The sequence below is a fragment of the Halichoerus grypus genome, chromosome 6 (assembly GCF_964656455.1).
Source record: "Halichoerus grypus chromosome 6, mHalGry1.hap1.1, whole genome shotgun sequence".
Classification (NCBI taxonomy): Eukaryota; Metazoa; Chordata; class Mammalia; order Carnivora; family Phocidae; genus Halichoerus; species Halichoerus grypus.
The window spans coordinates 3,198,788-3,219,838 of record NC_135717.1 but is presented as its reverse complement, the minus strand read 5'-3'; the positions used below and the strand labels follow the sequence as shown (position 1 = coordinate 3,219,838).

Below are 21,051 nucleotides of genomic sequence, written 5' to 3'. Positions count from 1 at the left end.
ACCCGTGATGGAGACTTTTCGGATTTAATGATCTGAACTAAGTTTGTCTGTGGACCACCTGACATGTCATCCATTGGTCTTCTAATAGCATTACTTGAAAATGGGAACTTCTCTGTTTCCTATTTCTGTTTTTTAATACTTATTTATTTATTTTAGAGAGAGTGAGTTTGCACATGAGTTGGGGCAAGGGGCAGAGGGAGAGACAGAATCTCAAGCAGACTCCCCGCCGAGTGTGGAGCCCAATGCAGGGCTTGATCTCTTGACCCTGAGATCATGACCTGAGCCGAAATCAAGAGTTAGACACTCAACTGACTGAGCCACCCAGGTGCCCCCCTCGTTTCCTATTTCAATTTCAGATGGAAGCCTCTGGACTTTTGGAAAGAAGAGTCTCCCAAGAGTGTGTGAACTGAACAAAGCACTATTGTTATCACTGTTGTTATTAGTTTTGGTGACTGGGTGTCACGTTGGAGATTTGTGGAAGCATGAATTATTGGCACCAACGGTGGCTTAGTTAAATGACATTTCTTTTTTTTTTTAAGATTATTTATGTATTTATTTATTTATTTCAGAGAGAGGAGCAGAGTGAGCAAGAGAGAACACGAGTGGAGGGGGGACAGGGCAGAGGGAGAGGGAGAAGCAGACTCCCTGCTGAGCAGGGAGCCCAATGCAGGGCTTGATCTCAGGATCCTGAGATCACAACCTCAGCCGAAGGCAGATGCTTAACTGACTGAACCACCCAGGTGCCCCATTAACGGACATTTCTGAGCACCTAGTGGACACGGTCGAGAACTGCCAGGACCTTGTGGAAGCATCCTGACCCATACGGGGTCAAAGCAGAAACTCAGCTTGGTTATGGAGTTACCTGTGCACTCGTGATATAGGATCGATTTTATAATTCTAAGGAGTCGCTGTCTGAACTCTGAAGGCAAAATATTAAGACTGACAACAGCATCTGTGTAGATTCATAGAAACACCCCTTATTCTGAAATACTTGATACGGAACACATTTGCTCAGAATCCAATCCATTCACCTCATCACAAAAAACCACTCAACATTATGTCTGTCAAAGAAATAAAAGGAAAAGCTGTTAACCTAGAGAAACATTATACCCGTAAAGTGCCATTTAAGGAGGTTGAATTATCCGCATTCCAGTTAATGGCAAGGAAGAAGTTTCTCCTAACTGGGGAAAAGGTAATAGATAATCTTCAAATATGTGACCAGCTACTTGTGCAAATACTTTCTCGTCAATGGTAACTTCCATGTATTTGAAGAGGTTAAAAGTCTGCACGCAGTCTGAATGGAGCCATCTCAAGAAAAAAACCAGATATTAAAACTATGATGTTCACCAATCAAGGTCAAGTATCTCCCTATACATCTTGAGAGTTTTGATTGGGAAGGTTTATACAAATTCAGCATATAATAGTTTCTATTACATTCTCCAAAGGTGACCAATGAGGCTTAAAAAACAATACTGTTATGAATCCATGGACTGAAATGTATTTGAAGCATTTCACTTCATTGCAATTATTAGTGGTATTGATTTTCATAGGTTCCTATCTTTAACTAGTGGGTATCTCTCCAGGTGGGCATGAGTCTGACAAGCCCTCCCTAGCGTTTGATAGTTTCTTTGCTTTTTGAGAGGTCAAGATCTTGCAGGCTCATCTTATGCATTACCTGCTGGAGACCTGACTTGGAATCATCCATTTACTTATCCAAGAAAGCCTGTTTATTTATTTTTTTATTTCTTAAAAATATTTTGTTTATTCATTTGAGAGGGAGAGAGACAGAGAGAGCATGAGCAGGGGGGAAAGGCAGAGGGAGAGGGAGAAGCAGACTTCCTGCTGAGCTGGAAGCTGGACATGGGGTTCGATCCCAGGACCTGGAGATCATGACCTGAGCCAAAGGCAGACGATTAACTGACTGCGCCACCCAGGCACCCCGAAGAGCCAGACCAGGCACCCTATTGATGGTGCAGATCGAGCTGTGCAGACCAGAGGAGGAGATGCAAGGGCCCTCCGAGGCCATGGGGCTCACCCGCAGCACCCAGATGGGTGGCCCATCAGCTACTGTGGGCACAGCTTCTCAGAGCTTCTCAGACACAGCGTTCCTGCTCTTTCGGTTACCCTGCACCTCTGCTATGCTCGGTAAAGGGGCTTTTCTTTATGCTCCACTAAAACCTCGCCTTCCACGACTTGTGCCCAGTGACCCCCGTCTGTCTCCTGGGTCAACGGTCCCTCACCCATATTAGACTATTTGAAAATCACAAAAGTGTCCAGTTAGGCTTTACGCCTCCTGGCCAAATAGACACCCTGTTTCTCTGTTTCCCGTAGGGCAGGATTTAGGGAGCCCTGCCCGCTCTGCCCCGGCTGCCCTCCTCTGAGAAGCCTTGGTTTTCCCACGGCCCCTCACGGTGAGGCGCCTGCAGCTGAGCTCAGCGCTCCAAGTGGCACCCAGCCAAAAGCCCGATTCCACGGGATTGTGATCTGCCTTGATTTAGAAATGTGTGGTCCCTACAGGGAGATTAAGATTGTGGTCGCAGCTCCCCTTGGGTCCGTGCTCACGGTGCTCACAAGCCTCTTTCCCCCCTTTTCTGCCAGGAACGTGTACTGCTATTTACAACCCATAGAATCTGAGGTGATGCTGGGCGAGCGCTTTTCCTGAGCCGTCCTCTGCGCTGAAAGAGTGTGTCTCAAGCAAGCGCTCAAACAAAATTATGCAGATTCTGTAAAGCTTACGTGTAACACCCTTGAGTAAATTCCGTGCTATCGTGACTCAGTCTACGTAAAGGGCAGAATCGGTTTACAGTCATTGTTAATCTAAAGGAAGCAGCGGTGACCACAGGGCTTTCTGACGTTGTGGAGATTCACAACACGTCAGACAAAGTGAACAAAGTGACGCTGTAGGAATTCATGGGGTCTCCCGGGACAGGAGCCTCTGTGCTAGGACAAAGATTGCCTTCTGCACCCTGCTTCTTACCCCCATCGGACGGGGGCAAACCCAGGCTGACGGTGCTGGGCAGCCCCCTGACGATGCTGTGAAATCAGCTGAACTTAGCACAGAATGAAATTACAGTAAAGTAGCCCTGCCTTATCTGTTGCAGATAAACCCAGAAAGTCAGCGAGCTCTGCAGAAACAGTTCATCTCTCGTGGCCCTCAGGGCGCCGGGGGGCAGTCTGGTGTGGGGCTGTTCAGGGCCCACCTTGCCTGGGAAACGGTCTCCTCACTTTGGACCCATTCACTGGGGATGGAGCCGTGGGCCGGGCCGCAGCTTCTGGAGGGCGCCCCCACGCCGCGCTGGGGCACTCGGGTCTTTGTGTCTTCACCACAACTGTGCACTCTGTTTTTCATTAGCCTTAAAGGGGATGATTTAAAATATTAAGGACTGCGGTGTCTATCCAGAACTTAGTGGGGATTCATGGGCATCTAGTTCTCCAGGCGATCCTACAGAATTAAATGTCTCTGCCTTTCAAACAGGGGAGAAACAAGCTCATTATTTGGAAGAATTACTGGCTCCACACTGCTGCATGGATGTACATATTACAATTTGTGTGTCGGGTGTTCTCGTTAATTCCAGATCGTTACAGGCTGTGGATGAGTTCTTGTGTTGTTACGGTTCTTGTGGTTTTGATACACCTGAATGTTCTCACTGCATTAAACATTCCTAACACATTATTAGGGTAACAAATCTTGGACAAATAAGCTCGGGTATCTTTTTTTAATGGCCTGAATAAAAGAAAATACTTTAAAACTTTAAAAGCATTGTGCGGCCCTTTCTGAACTTATTTTCCCCAATTTTTTTGTCAGGCATTGAGGAGAAAACATTTGCGACCGGTTTTTAGGCTAGGGAGGGACAATGTGTGGGGGCAGAGCAGGTGGGCACTGGGCTTTCGTTGGAGCTTCTGAGGTAAGAAGCAGCAGGAGGGAAGGGAGGGCCTCATGCTGAATATGGAGATGAAATTGGCATAGCATTGGAGACTGAAGAAGAAATGAGAAGCATCTGTCTTTAATCAGACATCTAATTATGCCTTGTTTATTTACATATCAGGCATTGTGCTTGGAGTTGGGGATGCAGAAACAAACTGGACACAGCCCCCACCCTCGAAGAGTTCCCAGGCTTGTCGGGAAGACCGTCTTGTACATGACAAAATAATATGCTGGTCATAGCAACTTAAGACTGGTTTGATTTTTCCTTGTGTCTTCCAGAGGCAACTGAAGGGCAAGTCTCCCCCTGGGAAGCTCTCCTCACTCACGAGGTCATCTGCACAGATTCAGGTGCTGGAACCCTCCTCCAGCCCCCAGATCTTAGCTCTGCACCCAGGCGGGTCACCCCACTCATGCCCTCACTCAGACCCCTGTTCGGGTTTTTATTGTGGGCTTCAGTGGTGTCTCCCTTGCGGACCCTGATTTGTCCTACAGGCCAGTGGGAGCCTCTTCTGAAAGGGATGCAAGATCAGCTGAACCAAGCACCCTGTGTCGCTTGAATTCAGTGTTCTTTAAACTGTAGGTCACAAATGCATTAGCAGACCAGGAAATCAATTTAGTGGTCACAGCTAGTGTTTGTGAAAGAGTGGGAGAATGAAACAGAATGAAATAGGATAGAAAATATCAAAGAACATCACACAGTGTAAGGGTGACTATTGGTTTATGAATCTTTTGTTTCAGCTGTGTGTGTGTGTTTGTGTGTGTGTGTGTACTGGGTTTCATTGTCAAATAGATTTCCTATTGTAGACTGCAGTCCAAAATGTCCACAAACCACTGCAAATCCACCTGCTGTGTGAACATAAGTAAGATGAGCTCTTGCTTGTTTTCTATTCTATATTCAAGCTACACCGGAAATCTGGAAATAATTTTTGTCCATGTTTGATACATGCAGAACGAAAAGAGCACAAGTTCTAGCATCTTCCAGCTATGTGACTTTGGGCAAGTTAGTTACCTCTTGGAGCTCCCATCTTTCTCTGTGAAATAGGAGCAGTGACACCAGTCTCTCACGACTGCCGGGGGGATGATCAGGGTGAGGCATGGCGTGTTCGTGCATAGCAGGGGACAGCAAAAACTCATATAGAGTGGCTTCCTCCAAAATGCTAGTTTCCTATCCTATCCTTTCCTTCCCTGAAAATTCTAAAAGACCGAATCGAGCTCATTCCTGATGGAACATCCCACATCATTTTGTACAGTTCTTACTTAATGTTGTGGGTGATTCTGGGAGAATCTGCAACATTATCCTCTTCTGTAGGTGCAGCCTGAGGTCTAGAAAGTCTTAAGGATTGAGAAACCAATCTTTTGTGCAATGTCATTCATGCCACATTGAGAATTTCCCAGGAGGAGATGCGAATGAAGCTTGCAAACAGAGCGTTCATTTATAATCCTTACTTTAGAAAACCTTTCAAAGCCCAAGTGAACATTTAGGAGCTTTTACTAATGTTTTAGAGATGTGGATAACCCAGTGTTTTTCTTCATCTCTCTTTAAATATGAAATATTTCTCTTTCATTAGAAGGTAATGTTCTGAAACCAGAATAAATCATTATAGCACAAAAATACCTGTTACAGGAAGAAAAATGACAAAGAAATAAAACCAGAAAAAAATTAAAACCTTGGCATGCTCAAAATGATGATTTATAGTGTAATTTGTCTTTGGACCCTTTATAGAAAAACCAACATCTGCATCTTTGTGAACACAGTTAAGAAACGAGTGGAAGTTTTCTCGTCTACACGGGCGTATTTTAGGATCTGGCGGTCATCTCTCACACTCATGCTCCGGCAGGATCCCATGCTCAGGCTCACTTGAGAACCCCACGGTCACGCTGTGTCTGCATGGGGCTCTGGCGGGGAGTTGAACTGTTTTTTAATAAAACCTGAATTTGGGAACCAATCACTGCATCGGCGTTGGATTTGGACCCCTCATTGCTTCAGATGACTACAGTGCTCTCCTCCTCCTAAATGATAGGAAAGTTGCTGACGTCGACATTGGCAGTAAGAAAAATGCTTGTAATTATACTGGGCGTTTAGTTATGAAGAACTTACATGCTATGGCTTTTTCCACTCGCAACCGAAAGCACATTGATTTCCAGAGCGTCTTGAAAGAAATTCTTGAGTCAATTTAAGTTATTTTCCATTTCATTTTGGGTAATCATGATGGAGACTTGACGAGCGGGTTCCATGTGAGCCGGATTTTAGGCCGTAGCTCCTGTGGCAGGAGGGATCTTTCCTCTCACCCCCTTGGAAAGTTCACATGGCTGGGACTGCCTTAGAGTTCTGCTGCTCGATTTGTAAGTTAATATGTCGCATTTTAAAACGCCTGGAGCAGGAAAGGTCAGGGAGGCACTGCTAAGAAGATCTATTCGATGGGACTGGTGGACAGGATAATGGCAGAATGGTGGATGAGGGGGGTGCATGACGAGCGGGGGGCGGGGTGGTCAGAAAGTTTATATTAAAGAATACCCACGTGTCCAAGGTGTTAGCCCACACTGAGAATGCGAAGAGCCCAAGTAGACAAATCAGACATTTTTAATAGATCTCAATAATAAATGGGATTGAAAAGAAAAATGGGCCATGTGACAGGTGAATAGTAGGTTCAAATTACTTCAGGGATCGACAGCTCATTGTGTTGAACTCAAGGTACGGATAACCAGCTCATTGTCCCTCCGGAGCTTCCGTGAAGGAAATACACTCGAGAGCCAACCTGTGCGCCCAGCAGCGGGCGGGCGCTCCCTGCCCCCCGGGGCCAACGCTTGCCCGTCACTCTGCGTCTGCTGTGGGCACCAGCAAGGGCTGCCTGTGCGCGCTTGGCTCTGTCCCCCAGGCCGAGGCTGGACGTTCCTGAGTTCTCTTTGAGAATGACCGGCCACCGCGTCACACACCGCCTCACGGTGGCCAGGCCGCACCATCTCTCCTTGGCGTTCCGATGCTTTCTCAAGAGGAGTTAAATCCAAAGAGCTTATTAAAGTCAGGACAAATTATATCTCATTTCCCCTGATGGATCAGGCTTGCCGCTTGGCTGAAGGGAGGAGGAAAAATCAGGCGGGCTGGCCGGAAGCTTTATTCTTCCCGAAGCCCGGGTGCTTCCTGCTGTTCCCGTGGAGTCCTGACAGACTCCAGAATTATGTGCATATACGTTGCAATAATTTTCCAAATTAGGCTGACAAATAATTAATTTTATGAGCTATTCTCTTCCCCTCTAATATACAGGCATTGAAATTATTCTCTTTCCAGCTGCAAGGGCCAGCTCAGTCCTACAGGCTTGGCCAACACACGGCACTAGCAGCCGGGGGTCACCCCAAGCCCACGGAGAGGGGTCCCCAGTGGCCACAAGCACATTCAGCCGGCACCCAAACAGACCACGAGCTGAGGCCCTGAGGAACCGTGGGGCTGGTGTCTGCTAATTCTTACGTGGGCAATTCCAAAGGATCATGAGGCCCTCTACATGTAGCCAGCTATGAGACAGAAGGTCACACGATTTTACGTCTAGAAATTGCATATCCTCTGCATTTGACTCCTCAGCAGGAGTCGAGGTAGAAAGCAAGGCAGAAACTGCTAGCTAGCTGCCCTCCACTATCTGTCCCCCCTTTCTTTCTTAGCAACGGGCAGAAATGTATCCAGCCGAAAGAGCACCAGACCTTCCAGCACAGAGATATTCCATGAATTGTAAGCTTAAGTCAACAGCAGATGGAACTTCTAAGAAAGTTCTTCAAAGACGGGCACACCTGCATAGTTGGCCACAAGGCATAACGCTCTCTCTTCCTCCTTCTAGAATGTGGGCCTGATAGCCGGCATCCCAGCAGCCAGCTCGCAGCCATGAGGCAAACGCTAAAGAAGGCAAAACGAAAAGAAGGAGCCTGACTCTCTGGGGACCATGGAGCTGCCACTAAGACCCCATGCAACCCAAGGCCCACTCTTGATGGGAGGAAATAGAAACACCCCTCCATTTTGTTTCAGCTGTTACTTTGGGTCTGTTTCTCCCAGCTGGACCCCATTTCCAACCACTGTGGACAGCGGAACCCTAACTCCTCTGCTGTGGTCCCACCATGTAGATCCCAATAAAGCCCCTTTCCACATTGACGGCAGGTTCCTCTGAGTCTCTCGGCTGGCAAGTCTTTGAAGCACGCTCGTCACATGGATCTTGTGGACAGAAGGGGAGCGACTACACCCGAGTGAGGCTGGCTTCGTTGGTAGTTTGTGCTCTTCTGTCACAGATGTTAGTCCCCCTCCCGGGCTAGGCCGCAAGTCCCCAGGACTGACAGTGCGTCCGGCGTCTTTCCCACTCTCGGGGCCATGGCCTATCATACGACACTGGGCCTGCAGTAGGTGCTCCATCGCTTCTTGAGGTTTTCCTATTGGCAGAGAGATTGAGCCCGTTTCTCTCGGTCCAACTGCCCCTGCAGAAACATTCAAATAGGAAGTAGACGCCCGGCGTTGCCCTGGAAGGAGGAATGGGGACAGCGCAGCAACCGGGTATTTGTGTAGGAGCTCAGGGCTTTCCAGGCCTTGCCCTTGTCTTCTCTCACACCTGCCCGTGAAACAGCCCGGGCAGACGGTGTTACCGGTTATAATTTTACAATGGGGAACCTGCGGCTCACAGAGCTTGATGTGTTTCTTGAAGGCAGGTAAGTACCAACTATGGAGTCAGGCCTTGATGGACTAGCAAGAAAGGGCTGTTTCTGGACAGATGTGAGCGAGCGCGTGTGTGGGAAGACAGCTCACAAACCCTTGCTCTCCATCATCGTCTCCCTAAATTATTCATGGCCCCTGCTGTTGCCATTTTTCTTCCTAATGCCTCACCTTTTAATCAGATCATTTTTTATCTGGTTTATTCTGCCCCTGCTCCAGACCAGGTCCCCCACCCCCACTCCCCGGTTCTTCCCATCCGCACGTCTAAGTCCTCTCTTATGTGTGTCCTGTCTTGGGTGGGAACATTGATTCAGGGACAGAATTTACAAGCTGGTTCCCCATTGTTCAGCTGTGGGGTGACGCTCCCGGGGAGCAGGGCTGGACCCGCACAGCGGCAGCGCACGGCAGGCGTGGGGCCGGCTGCCTCCCCTGCCAACACCTGTCCAGCACCAAGCACGCCCAAGGGACAGTATCCCAACGCTGCGGTCAACGAGGGTCTCACCCGATTTATCCTGGGGCTCAGGCTTGCCCCTCAAACCAAGGAGGGTCAGGGTGGACGGTGCTTCCTGGTGAAGACTCAGACGCTGTGGCAAGTCTGAGAAACTCTATCAGGTGACCAAGGGCTGGGTGTGGGACGAGGTGTACGGCAGGGCCTGGACACAGCGGGGAAAGACCCACTGCATTCCAGAAGCACGGGGTCCTTTCCCCAGGGTGTTACAGTCACGTGAGCATCAGGAAGAGCCTAAAACATGGCTAGAGGAGAGGGCTCGTGTCCCCCAGAGGGAGGACAAAGACGCCCATGCTTCCTATGCCCACGCCGGTTAGGAGGGAGCAACGTTGAGGCAGAAATGCCTGCAGGGAGGGAAGATGTGAATTATGACCACTCCCCTGGGTGCCCCTGAGACCTGCAGGGGCTCCGGGCTCGGGGCTCCAACACCAGCCATCCAACGCCCAAAGGAAGATGACCCAGCTGCATAAGCTGAGATACGGATGGGGAAACTACACACAGGGCATCAATCAGGGACGTCAGCTCATCCAGAGTTTAAAAAAAGAGTGATACTAGGAACCATTGCACGGAGAGCTGAGACGCCATGTTCTCACCTAGCAGAGGAAAGCGAATCCTTGCACCAAGCAGAAGCATCCTCCATCAGTCCTTCCATCCCAGAAGTGGGAGCCCGCCCACCCGCCACCTCCGCCTAGGCCGGCGTCCTGGCGTTCCAGAGCAGCTACGCTCCAGCTGGCCAGTGTTCAGCTCCCTGACGTGTGAGCGGCTGCAAACCAAACCTGCCCTGTTCGAGCCGGTGCCCTGCCAAGGTTCTCATGCCCAGTCCCACGCACAGGGTGCTGTTGCGAGGCTCTTGGGGGGAACAGAGGTAAAGCTAGTTTAAAAACGATGAAGCAGCGCCCAAGCGTACCAGCCTGCCCTTCTCACGGCCAGCACCAGCTCAGCAGGGAACCCGTCAGTTCATGGCCAAATCATGGCCCTTCGGCCTGGAGTCCCCGTGGCCGCTGGGGCCCCCCCTCAGCTCGCCTGCACACCTGCCGACAGGTTCATCCTCCTCATTTAGCATTCTGCTCCTCTCACTGCTCTCAACCTTCAACGGCTCCCCCGTGCCAACCGAGTCAAAGCCAAACTCTAAGTCCGCAAGCCCTTCTTGGCGAGGTGGAGATGTGCTTCCCTGTGCCCGGCACAGGACTCAGATGCTCCAGTACCAAAATGAAGCAGTCGCAGTTAACAGTAATAGAGAATTGTTAATGGCAATATTCATTATTTTAAGTATTTCCCAATTTATTGTTATTTTGTTAAGTAGACGAATTAAAGCAAACATTAATTGTCCAGGTGCTCAGCTGTCTCCACTTTCCAAAGAGTAATCAAGCCTCATGTGCAGATGAGCGGGTACTTCCTGGCTGTCTTGCATTTTAAATATTCCTGCCAGTGAAATATTTCCCTGTGGAAGCAGAACTGACTACGCTTCATTTATAAAGGAGGCTTTATGGACTTACGGATGATGACAGACAGCCAATCGATAAGGGGTGATATAACAGTACGTAATATCAAGGAACATTAGGTCTCTGACATGATTTGGGGAGAGAAGTGGGCAATTGGAAACCTTATCATTTGAAAAAGGTCAAGGCCTGGTGGCAATAAAAACGCCTAAGCAAATAAACTCACACCTGTGAGTCGGCAGAGGCTAAAAGTGCCGAATGAGAGGAGTTGCCCATTTTGTGGGGGAATTGCTTCCCCGGACCAGGATCGGGGTGCTGTGGGCATGCACAGCCGCTCCAAGACAGGGTCCACTTTTTCCTGCCGGGCCTTCCTGCGGCTGAGACCCAGGTCCTCCAGAACACAGCGGGGATCAGCCTAAAAATGATGGGGTTGGGGCGTAGCCTACGAAGGTAGGACCCACCGGCTCTATGTCATTCTGCCTGGCCATTTTGGGGAGGGTCGGCGTGGGGAGGGGTTTTTACTGATTTAGTAAATTGTTTGGCTTGTGTAACTAAAAATTAAGAAAACAAAACAAAACAAAAAGAAATGCACCAAGTTGTAAATTCCTTTACCAGTAATCACCGTGCAGTACTAAACACAAAATTCTAAATAAGCCCTCTCTTTGAAGAGCATCCACCGTATCGCCTGGGACTCCAGGGAGAGCTTTACTGTGAATCGCACCATTGCTCTGTTTAGAAATAGGTGGTGGCGCGATCTTTCCGAGAGCACGTGCACTAGCTGAAGGTGCGTTACCACCCGGAAGACAGCAGCTAGAATGCTGTCTGCGTCCTTCTACAGTACAGCTATTGTTTAGGAACAGACAGACTGAGTAACGTGAGTGATGAATTTCCTTCTCATCGCCCCCGAGAGGCTCGGGCCCTTGATTTTCATTTCTCCCACGCTCCAGACAAACTCAGCGTGTCCTGCTCCCCAGCGAAGACCGGGCCACCGCGCAGGAAGGCCAGCTTACCTCCTTGGAGGGTGTACTCGGTCACGGCCCTGCTGAAGACGCCCAGGCCCGCCCCGTTGTAGGCTGCCACCTGGATCTCGTACTGCGTCCAGATGATCAGCTCTGTCACCAGGCAGTAGGTGACCTCCGGGCTGGTGATGTTGCGCTGCTGGTGTTCTCCCGGCAAGCCCGCCAGGCGGTACCTACAGCAGAGCAGGGGGAAACGGCTGGAACCAGGCAGCGGGCGCACCCGCACTCGCTCTGTGCAGTGGGAGGGAAACGAGGGGAACAGACCAGAGTGAAGCCAGAGCCCCAGACGACACGGCTTCCTAAGCCAGCCGTTCCAAAAAGGGCTCGTTGAGTCTCACAGCGATCATAAGCTCTGGGCAAAACGCCTAAGGAAAAGTGATGGCTTTTTCAGTGTGACTCGTCCGGGGAGCACAGGGACTTAGTACCGAAAGTCCCAGCCATGATTTCTGCCGGGGTGTTGCCATAAACGGACAACTTGGGAGCAACGCTCTCCTCCCGCGGCTCTGAAATGGGGGAGAAGCAGAGAAGCTTCTCAGTCTGCTCGTCCATCTGGGCTTCTAGATTTGTTCACGTGGGTCCCAGCACCGGAACGAGTGGCTTTAAAGGGGGTTCCCGCCTCTCCGGTACTAGTCCGTTGCTACATGACAGGCTGCTCTGCAGGGGGGTTTCCCGGACGAGATGGGTGAAGGGGTTAATTGTACGGTGACGGGCAGTGGCCAGACTCACCGGGGCAATTACTCTGCAGTGTATAGAGTGAATTATTACGGTGTACACCTGACACTAACAGGGTTACGGACCAACTCTACCTTGATGTTAAAAAAGGAAACGTGTAGAATAAACAGAATAATTCACCCCCCCCCCCAAAGACATAAATCTAAAGTTGTATTTGTTTTAAAAAGTGACATACACGACTCTGGACTTAGAAAACGTATAAATTAGGAAATTGCCACGTGTGCTACGGAAGGACTTTTGTAGCATTATTTGGAAGAGCAAATGTTTTTCCTGATTTTGTTTTTAGAAGTGGGGCGGTTCCCCGGGGCCAGGCGAGGGGCATGTGCTGGGAGGACCTGCCTTGGTCATCCTGCGGCTTCGAAAACACCCAATTCCTGTCCAAGCGGCAGCTCTTCGCCTCGGGAAGATGCGGCCTTGTCTGATGAGGGGAAAAGGTGAAGACGGAGGGGACCCTGAGCGAGGGACCCTCGACGGCGGGTTGGGGTCCGGTTCCCCACCGACACTGAGCCCCACCGCAGGCTGCAGAGGATGCCCTGTTCCCTGCGCCGTCCCGGGCGGAGCGCCGGTGCACGAAGGGGAAGGCCGCGCCAGGCTGCTGCCGTCGGGAGAAATAAGAACCCCCCCGATTCGGGCCCTTCCAGGGAAGACAGCTCTCCAAAGAGAACGGCAGCTACAGGTACGGTACGGAAGTACGGGGCAGGCAGTAAAAGGTTCTTGGTGAAAACCTGGATTTTCCGAGGGCGGAAAAGCTCCTGTTGCTACAGATCATAGAGGCCAGGCCTGTGGCGGAGGACACAGGGTCAAGAGCAGACAGCACAGCAAGAAGGCTCCAGGCCTCCTGCCTCCTTCTGCCCGAAGCAGCAGCTCGCGGGGCGGGGGGCGCGGGCCGCCGGGGACGGGCAAAAGCGAAGGCTAATGTCTCACCCCGCATTTTTGCCTGATAGTCCATCCACTTCTGACACCTACTGAATTGATATTCCTTTGCTGAACTGCCTGCACCCAGCAAGTGTGGGTGCACTTCCTAGCAGGGGGTTAGGTTCGTTTATATGACATCATGGTCTTCAAGGCGGCCCCCAGGGAGAGGCCTGGCATCGAGTAACCCACGTGCCAGATATTCCCACTTAAATTCCCTGTCTACAAAATAAACAGCACTGAGACAATTAGCCATTTGGAAGAAGGTAAGCATCGGCCCCACACCCAGGGTCCCCTGGCATGTGAATTGTGTCCAGGACCACTTACAACCAACATGGCACGTGCTGGGCACGATCGCTTAAGAAGAGCTCATTAGTGTGGACCCATCACTACACAATACACATTCCAGGGAAAAGCAAAGAAGTCAGCTCCAGAAGGCTTAGGCTGGGAAGAAGACTGACGCGCTGCGTGGCCTCAAGCGAAGTCTTAACGTCTCTGAGCCCTGGTTTTTAACTCCCGAAAATGACATCATCATAATGGCCTTTCACAGGGTTGTCACAAGAATAAAATGAAACAATGGGTGCCAAAGAGCCGTGACAGTGTAAAGCCCGCCGTAACTATTTCTGGTTTGGAAACACTGCGCAGCTAGGAAGGATGCTAAGCTGAGACACTAAGCCGCATCCTCTCCTAGACCCCTGTTCATACAATCGCGCCAACCAAACCACGGGATTCGTGTCTTGGAAACGGGCTGTCCTCCTTTCTGCAGCAGGCAGGTTGGTCCATTCTGACCCGTGGCTCAGGGTGCTTTTGTAATATTCACAGGATGTCTGGGAAGGTCACAATTAATAAGGAAAGTGCAGGGCATCGTCCTTTGACTGGTGGGATACGTTGCCCGGGAGACTGTCTCAGACAGAATGATTTTTTTATATGGAAATAAACAGGAGGATGTTTTTAAAGGACATAACCCCTATGCTCCTCTCAAAGAAGCACCCTGCCCATTATTATAAATATTTTATTACTGCGCACACATCCTAACTACTTCTTACAGCTGGAGCCACAACAGTGATTTATTTCCATTTTGCTTCTTCGTGGATTCTGCTGTGCGTCTGACACAGACACTTGAGCCCTGGAGGATACCCAGTTGCAAACAGAGCTGATTTGCAGACCGGAGGATTATTCGGAAATGTTTCCAAGCAAATTCATTTTGGCATGGGTCTTTAATTTCTGAAAACTTTGAAATTCACAGGCCTTGGGTAGTGCACCCTCGTTTTAGGACTTTCTTGATTTAAACCCCTACAAATACAGACGCCCTCTCTCCCAGCACTTGACATCATCACACAAAATCCTTTTAATGGTGGTAATCCCCCAAAATAGAGAAACGTGCAGTTCCTGATGGGGCCTTGTAACATCAGAGAGATTTTATTATAAAAGTCCTCGCCCCGAGCTTGGTTCTGTGGGTTGACTTTTAAAGTCCTTACTTGGCAGCTGGAGCCTGAGGAACCTTCTCTATGTGCTCAAGACGAGGCGGAGGCAGCCGAGATGATAAGCATGTGTAGGGCCGGGTGGGGAGGGCAAGGAAACTATTTTCATTGGCTGATGAGCATGGGACATGAGTGACAGCTGGAGTGAGGAGCAAGTGGCACGAACGGACAGGAGACCTGGGCCTGTGTGCAGTGGGAAGCCTCAGCCTGTTTTCGGGAGGGAACTGGGAACTGCCCCGAGCCCACAGGTGCCCCCTGCCTGAAGGGCCCAGTTCATAGTCTCTTGTTGAAAGGGGGGAGTGCACTTGGGGGCAGAGTGACCAAAGGGGCCCCAAGTGCTGATTCCAGTCCTCCAGCTCCATGTACCCTGAAGGACAGCCACATTTAAACCACTTCAGGTAGATAATGATCTAGCTTGTGTTTAGAGGATAATTCACAAGCTTGAGGAAGACTTGGGAAGAGCAGTGAAGTGGTTGTGATGGGCTAATATGACGTGCATGTGGATAAATGTGTGTTAAACCAGGAGTGGATGATTACAACAATAGATAGTGGAAGGAGCGGTCCTCCGTATGCAAAGAGCACAGAGCTAGAGAAGCTACACTTTTGTAACTAAGACATTACATTTAGCCCCTTTCGACCTCTGTTAAAACCCAGTATTTGCTGACCACAAGCTCAGCAAGGGCACGGGCCTGGCATTGAGAGGAAGGTAGTGATGGACACCCATGGCTCTTGCCTCATAAGGCTGAGGAGGGAGACAAAGTGCATGTCGTTGAACAAATACGTCCGTGGCTGTACCATCTGTTAGAAGAGATTTCATAAAAACCCTTTAATATTGCTTTACTTTTTCCTGTTCACTACTTGCATCAACAAACCACTGCAATTATCACATTTGGTGCAATTTCAAGATTAGCAGTAGTTTTGGCAAAACAGATTTCTTTTCTCTAACCCAGCCAAGTTCTTGTAGAGTCTTCTCAATGTTCTTAGAAGCCTGACTGCCCCTTATAAGGCAGAGGAAGCAAACTGGCCACCCTTTGGGCCATATCTGGTCTGTGGAGGTGTGAATTTGGCCTGCTCTGTGTTTCAAAATGTACTGACTTCATTTCCAACATTTAGAAACTGTGAGATCACATGTAAAAAGCTAGATTTTTAAAAATTTCTTTGAAACACTAGAAAACCTGGCAATACTGAACATAGGAGCTAGCCTGGTAACAACTGGCCAGCAATGAAATCAACTGATTATTAATTAAAAATTATTCTATTAATAATGCATGCCCCTGGTAAAAACTGAAACAGAAAGAAAAGATTTGGAATGAATAGCATAGCTTGACGCAAACTTGTAATACCCCTCTTCATTCTTCTACCAAAATGCAACCATTGATACGTACATGGACCTGCTATGGTTGGATATGCAGAGGCCGCCCTGCAAGGCCACCCACAATTGCTTGTTTGCCACAGTCCCCACCACTCCCTAGAGTATGACACCGGCCTGATTCTCTTGATTACTGTTGGGCTCCTACAGACCTTTGAGTTTGCAATCCCAGCAATACAGACCCCTGACTCTTTATAACGACAGTCTAAAAATGGCCAAACACAGGCTACTTGCCTGAGGATGTACCCACGCAGCACCCCATTGTGCTCTGTTTCTGGAGGTGGCTGCCACTGGACCATGATGGACTGATTGGTACGCCCACTGGCCACGATATTCTTTGGGGGAGCACTGGGCGGCTCTTCAGGTAACATCAACCTAGAAATAGAATATGGGGAGGGAAAGAGAGATCAGCATCTGAGACAAACGGTCCCCATAGGCATTCTCTGTCTGGCTGAATCTGGAGCCTAACTATTTACCAAAATCAAGTGATGAACAAAGCGAAGCACACAGCTGATCAAACTCAAAGGACATGCATGAAATAGGTACAGCAAATCAACATAATAGAGAATCAGTCCAGCCAGCAACCAGGAAGACACAGGAGGTGACCTTATTCTGTCTGGATAACCCACAGCACCTCCACTCTGGGAAGGGATTACAAGCCTGAGTGAGCCAGGCTGCTGGCCCACAGCCTGAGACACCTTCCAAATTGTTTTTTTCTTTGGCTCTTTCAATATTTCTCATACCAAACGCCCACATTTTGAAAAAAGTCACTTAGGTCTCAACTCTTCCACTGTTTGGGCCCAGCGAATGCTCAGGTTGGTTGGGGAGGGCACACCGAAATGGGGTGAAGCCATGGTCCCAGGTCAGGACCACCCCGGAGCACGCCGTGCCCTGCCAGACGCTCGCCTGCCAAGATGGCGGCACCAGCTCCTGTCCTGCCGGCAGTCCGGGTGGGCAGAGGGTGCAAAGACACGGTCAGCGCCTCACCCCCTGAATACAGGGGGCTGTGCTCTCAGGGACGCCTCGTGTTGGCGCAGCCCGAGCACACGGAAGTCGGAGAAACTTCCCTCAGAGCAATGAAGGAAAATCAGCTCGTCCAACACACAAGTGACCGTGTTCCTCTCTTCGTTCTAGTCTCTCCTGCACACATTTTTGCCACTGTTCCTAAGGCACGGAGGTTGATTCCTTCCATCAACCTCCTCCTCCTAACTGGATGCTTGGTCTTGCCTCCGGGCCCAAGCTGCCCCACGTCCCCACCGCGGGCTGCGCGATCGCACACCTGCTTGTCTCTGCGCTGTACTGGCCCTTGCCCACTTGATTCACGGCACACACCCTGAACTGATAGGTGCGAGCTGGAGTCAGGCCGCGCACGGTGACGCCTGTCATCTCGGGGCTGACGTTTGACAGATGTACTTTCCATGGAGAGTCTGAAAGAATGAGCAAAAGGAATTCAGAACCATACAAGCACATGTCTGAATAATAATAAGGGAATGCAAACTACATTTCCGTAAGTTCTCTCATTTGCTTTCCTGGGCAGATGGAGTGGTTATCCCCATTCCACAGAAGTGGAAACCAAGGCTCGTGGCCACTGGGCCCGGCACTGAACCCCAAGACCGCCCATCGTCCTCACGCTGCTGTCAGCAAGTAAAGTGGCTTTTCCTTCAACCTGCATATGGCAGTTTGAACAGAACCAAAATATTCCTCATTCCCGCGTTCCCTGTCAGCTCACACGGTGAGGCAGATTGCAGATTTGTCTCCCAGAAAAGGATGCCGCACATGTCACCAAATGATAAATAAAAACTATATTCATTAACATTTTAATAAAAGAGGAAATGAGCATGATAAAGACAGATGGGCTGTGCATTTTGCAACCCATCTGCGTGGCGGCCCATTACAGCACCGCACCCCTCAGTGGCTTTGGCTGGAGAGAGACGTAATGGAATTCGCAGCTAGTTTAGAATATCTTTGCACCCAGCTTTCCGGCAGGTGTGGAAGAGCGACTCTGTCAGCCAAATGGGCTCTTGCCTGCAAGGCTTCAGAGGATTCTGCTGGGCTCCCACACCTTTGTGGGACTTTTTTCTTTTTTTTTTTTTTTTGGTGCAAAGTTGAAACATGCTTTCTGGCCCGATCATTTAGTAGAATGATGCCCTGGAATGAACAAGACCTGGCAATGACTTTGAACACCCACTGTTACTTCTCATTTGGAATCGTCATGATGCCTGAGCTGCATTTTCAAGTTATCGGTGAGGTAAAATTGGGGGGAAGGGGTTCTTGTGGAAATCAAACCGTCTGTCTTCTTTCTTGGAAGTGGTGCCCAAATCCCTTTCACCCACACTGGAGACGGTCAGAGAGAGGAGAGCCATGATTTCCACTATGGCATTGGGCAGCGATCGGATTGCGGAGGACACCAGCCACGGGTGCCCTTCACATACAGGATCACTGCCACTTTGGCAAAAACCTAAAGACCTAACTATGAGGGTTCACAAGTCTGTGCCGGGGGCTCATCAGAAATGTGTGCTGCGTCCTTAGGAGTCACCAAGAAATAACCACAGGCTGCTCCAAAATGAAATGAGCCTCGCAAGGGCAACTTGTGTTGGCTCTCATGCCGAGCCGTCTACAACGAAGCTGGAGTCTGTTAGCTAGATTCCTCGACAAAAAGTTACGCCGCTCTGGAGCAGGATGCCAGTTGGGCTACAAAGGCTGAATCTTTTTAATTATTTCAAATAAAGCTGCTTCCAAAAACGGCTTTCTGGGAATGCAGTCCTCAGCACCAGCTGGGCATTTCAGTGTTCTTGGCTTTTGATTTTCAGTGATATAGGTAATCTACGGTTGATGAGGATCCCTTGCTCTTTATGTTTCCTTAAAAGTGCAACGTGTGCATCCCCAGTGAACTACGGAAAACCTCACACCGATTTCTCTTTTTTGCACTGGGAGTCTGAGACCCTTCTAGAAGCATCAGACAGCTCATGGTGGTCTGGTTTGCTAAGCAGCTCCCCTACAGGAAAGAGCCATTTGTCCGCATGGACGATGCAAGAGCCCTCCCTTGCATGCATGTGACTGCTGGTGGGGAGCAGTGCCTCTCCCTGCCAAGCCACACTCCAGTGGAGATATGGTTTTCCTTTGGAAGACAATGGATGCAGAGTGGTCACAGCTGACTACGCTCTTCTGCGGACTGCTGTTCACTTTTGTTTGAGCTTCCTCTGTAAAGCTGGGGGCGGGGCAAGTCAAAACCACAGGGAGATCCACCTCACAACCACGGGAATGACTACTATAAAGAAAGCAGAAATGGCATGCGCGGGCAAGGGTATAGAGAAGCTGGAACATTCGTGCACAGTTGGTGGGGATGTGAAATGGGGTGGACGCTGCAGAAACCAATATGGCGGCTCCTCAAGAAACTAAAAATAGAACTACTTCAAAATATATCCCCCAATGAAATGGAAGGAGGGTCACAAAGAGATATTTGTTATGAACCCGTGTCCGTCGATGGATGGACGGATGAACAAAATGTGTCTAGCCCTACAACGAAATATTTTATTATTCAGCTTTGAAGAAGAAGAGATTGACACACACTCCACCAGGGCTAAACCTTGAAAATAAGGCAGTCACAAGAAGACAGGTTGTGTAGGATCCCACTGATGAGGCCCCTGAGGTCCACTGAGGTCCCTGGAGGAGTCAGATCCGCAGACACAGAGGTAAATGGTAGCTGCTGGGGTGGGGGGGCGGGGGAGATGGGGAGTCACATTTAATGGATACACGGTTTCAGTTTTGCCAGATGAGAAGAATGGAGATGGGTGGCACAATGTGAATGTACTAAACACCACTTAACTGTACATTTAAGAATGGCTAAGATGTTAAGTTTTATGTTATGTGTATATTACCACAATGAAACTTTTTTTTTTCAATGGGGAAGAAAAAAATGGGGAAATAACACAGAACTCCTGAAACCGTCATTGGTTTGAAGGAGAAGTAAGCTGACGCATCCAGGCCCTGCTGGATGGGCCTGTCCCCCTCCCACTGCCCCTCATCCGTCTCTACCTCCCCACCCCGTTCCGGGCCCTGGACGACCTGCCTGGCAGAGCTGGGCTCTTTCTTACTCACGGGGAGACGGCCCAGGACTATCGCATTCTTCACCCAAACGTTCCTGCTCTTCCTCTCTGGGCACTGCAGCTCCCTGTCTCTGTGTCCTGAGTCAGCTGGCTCCAGCCCTGGGGTTCCCGGGGTCTCTCTCCACCCATACCTGGGCAGACCTTCCCTTTGCAGACTCCCTCCTTGACTGCTCTAAGAGGGCCACCTGCTTCCTGTGGGACTGATGCAGCGCTCAATAAAACTTATCTTCCATCCCTCTCTTCCTGCAGACCTCGGTGTCTGTAAGTGAATGGCTCACCTGCTCATTCAGGTACAGAGTCCAAGGTCAGAAAGAGGCAAACTCAAAAAGACGGTGGCCGAGTCCGCTGACAGAGCCGATGCGTGTCAGCACAAAGGGGGCAGAGAGCACCCCACGCCGCCTCTCCCACCCCACATGCCCTCCCTCCCAGGTTCCCCTCAGAGTGTAGACACCTCCTCCAAGTGTGTAACCTGAGCAGCGGGATCTGCGGCCCCATCTGACTGGGCAACAAGGGCCTATTAATCTGCTCTGTACCCGGGGGCTCGGCTCAGGCCTCTGGATACGTCCACAGAACTCTATTTATTCTTTTCCCTCTCCCTCCTAGAAGATAAAAGGTCTGGCAGGAAGAGAGATTAAACTGAAAACTAATACAAATGAAACCGATCCATCTCATGGGCACTCTGATTTGTACTAAAAAAAGAGAGGAAAAAAAAAGTGGTTTGGGAAGGATTTGCTCCCTCACAAGGCTCTGCACTGCAATCTTGCTGAGAACTGTTAAAATGTAAAGAGCAGGTCTGTCCCTGACAATCCGTAAGCAAAATCCCTTTAAAAGATGCTCCTCCTGGTCCTCAGACAGGAGGGCTTCAAGATGCTTGTCGGA

The 21,051-nt window shown here is 49.8% G+C and overlaps 1 protein-coding gene across 5 annotated transcripts in view; it reads right to left on the bottom strand.

Moving 5' to 3' along the window:
* SDK1 (sidekick cell adhesion molecule 1) overlaps positions 1 to 21,051 on the bottom strand; it is an 877,999-nt gene that overhangs the window by 170,956 nt on the left and 685,992 nt on the right. For all 5 annotated transcript variants that reach the window (XM_078074254.1, XM_078074256.1, XM_078074255.1 and 2 more), the window contains 3 exons: positions 17,346 to 17,493; positions 16,301 to 16,441; positions 11,564 to 11,745 (listed from right to left, as the gene is read on the bottom strand). In XM_078074254.1, the coding sequence (XP_077930380.1) occupies positions 11,564 to 11,745; positions 16,301 to 16,441; positions 17,346 to 17,493 (471 nt within the window). The remainder of the gene's footprint in view (positions 1 to 11,563; positions 11,746 to 16,300; positions 16,442 to 17,345; positions 17,494 to 21,051) is intronic.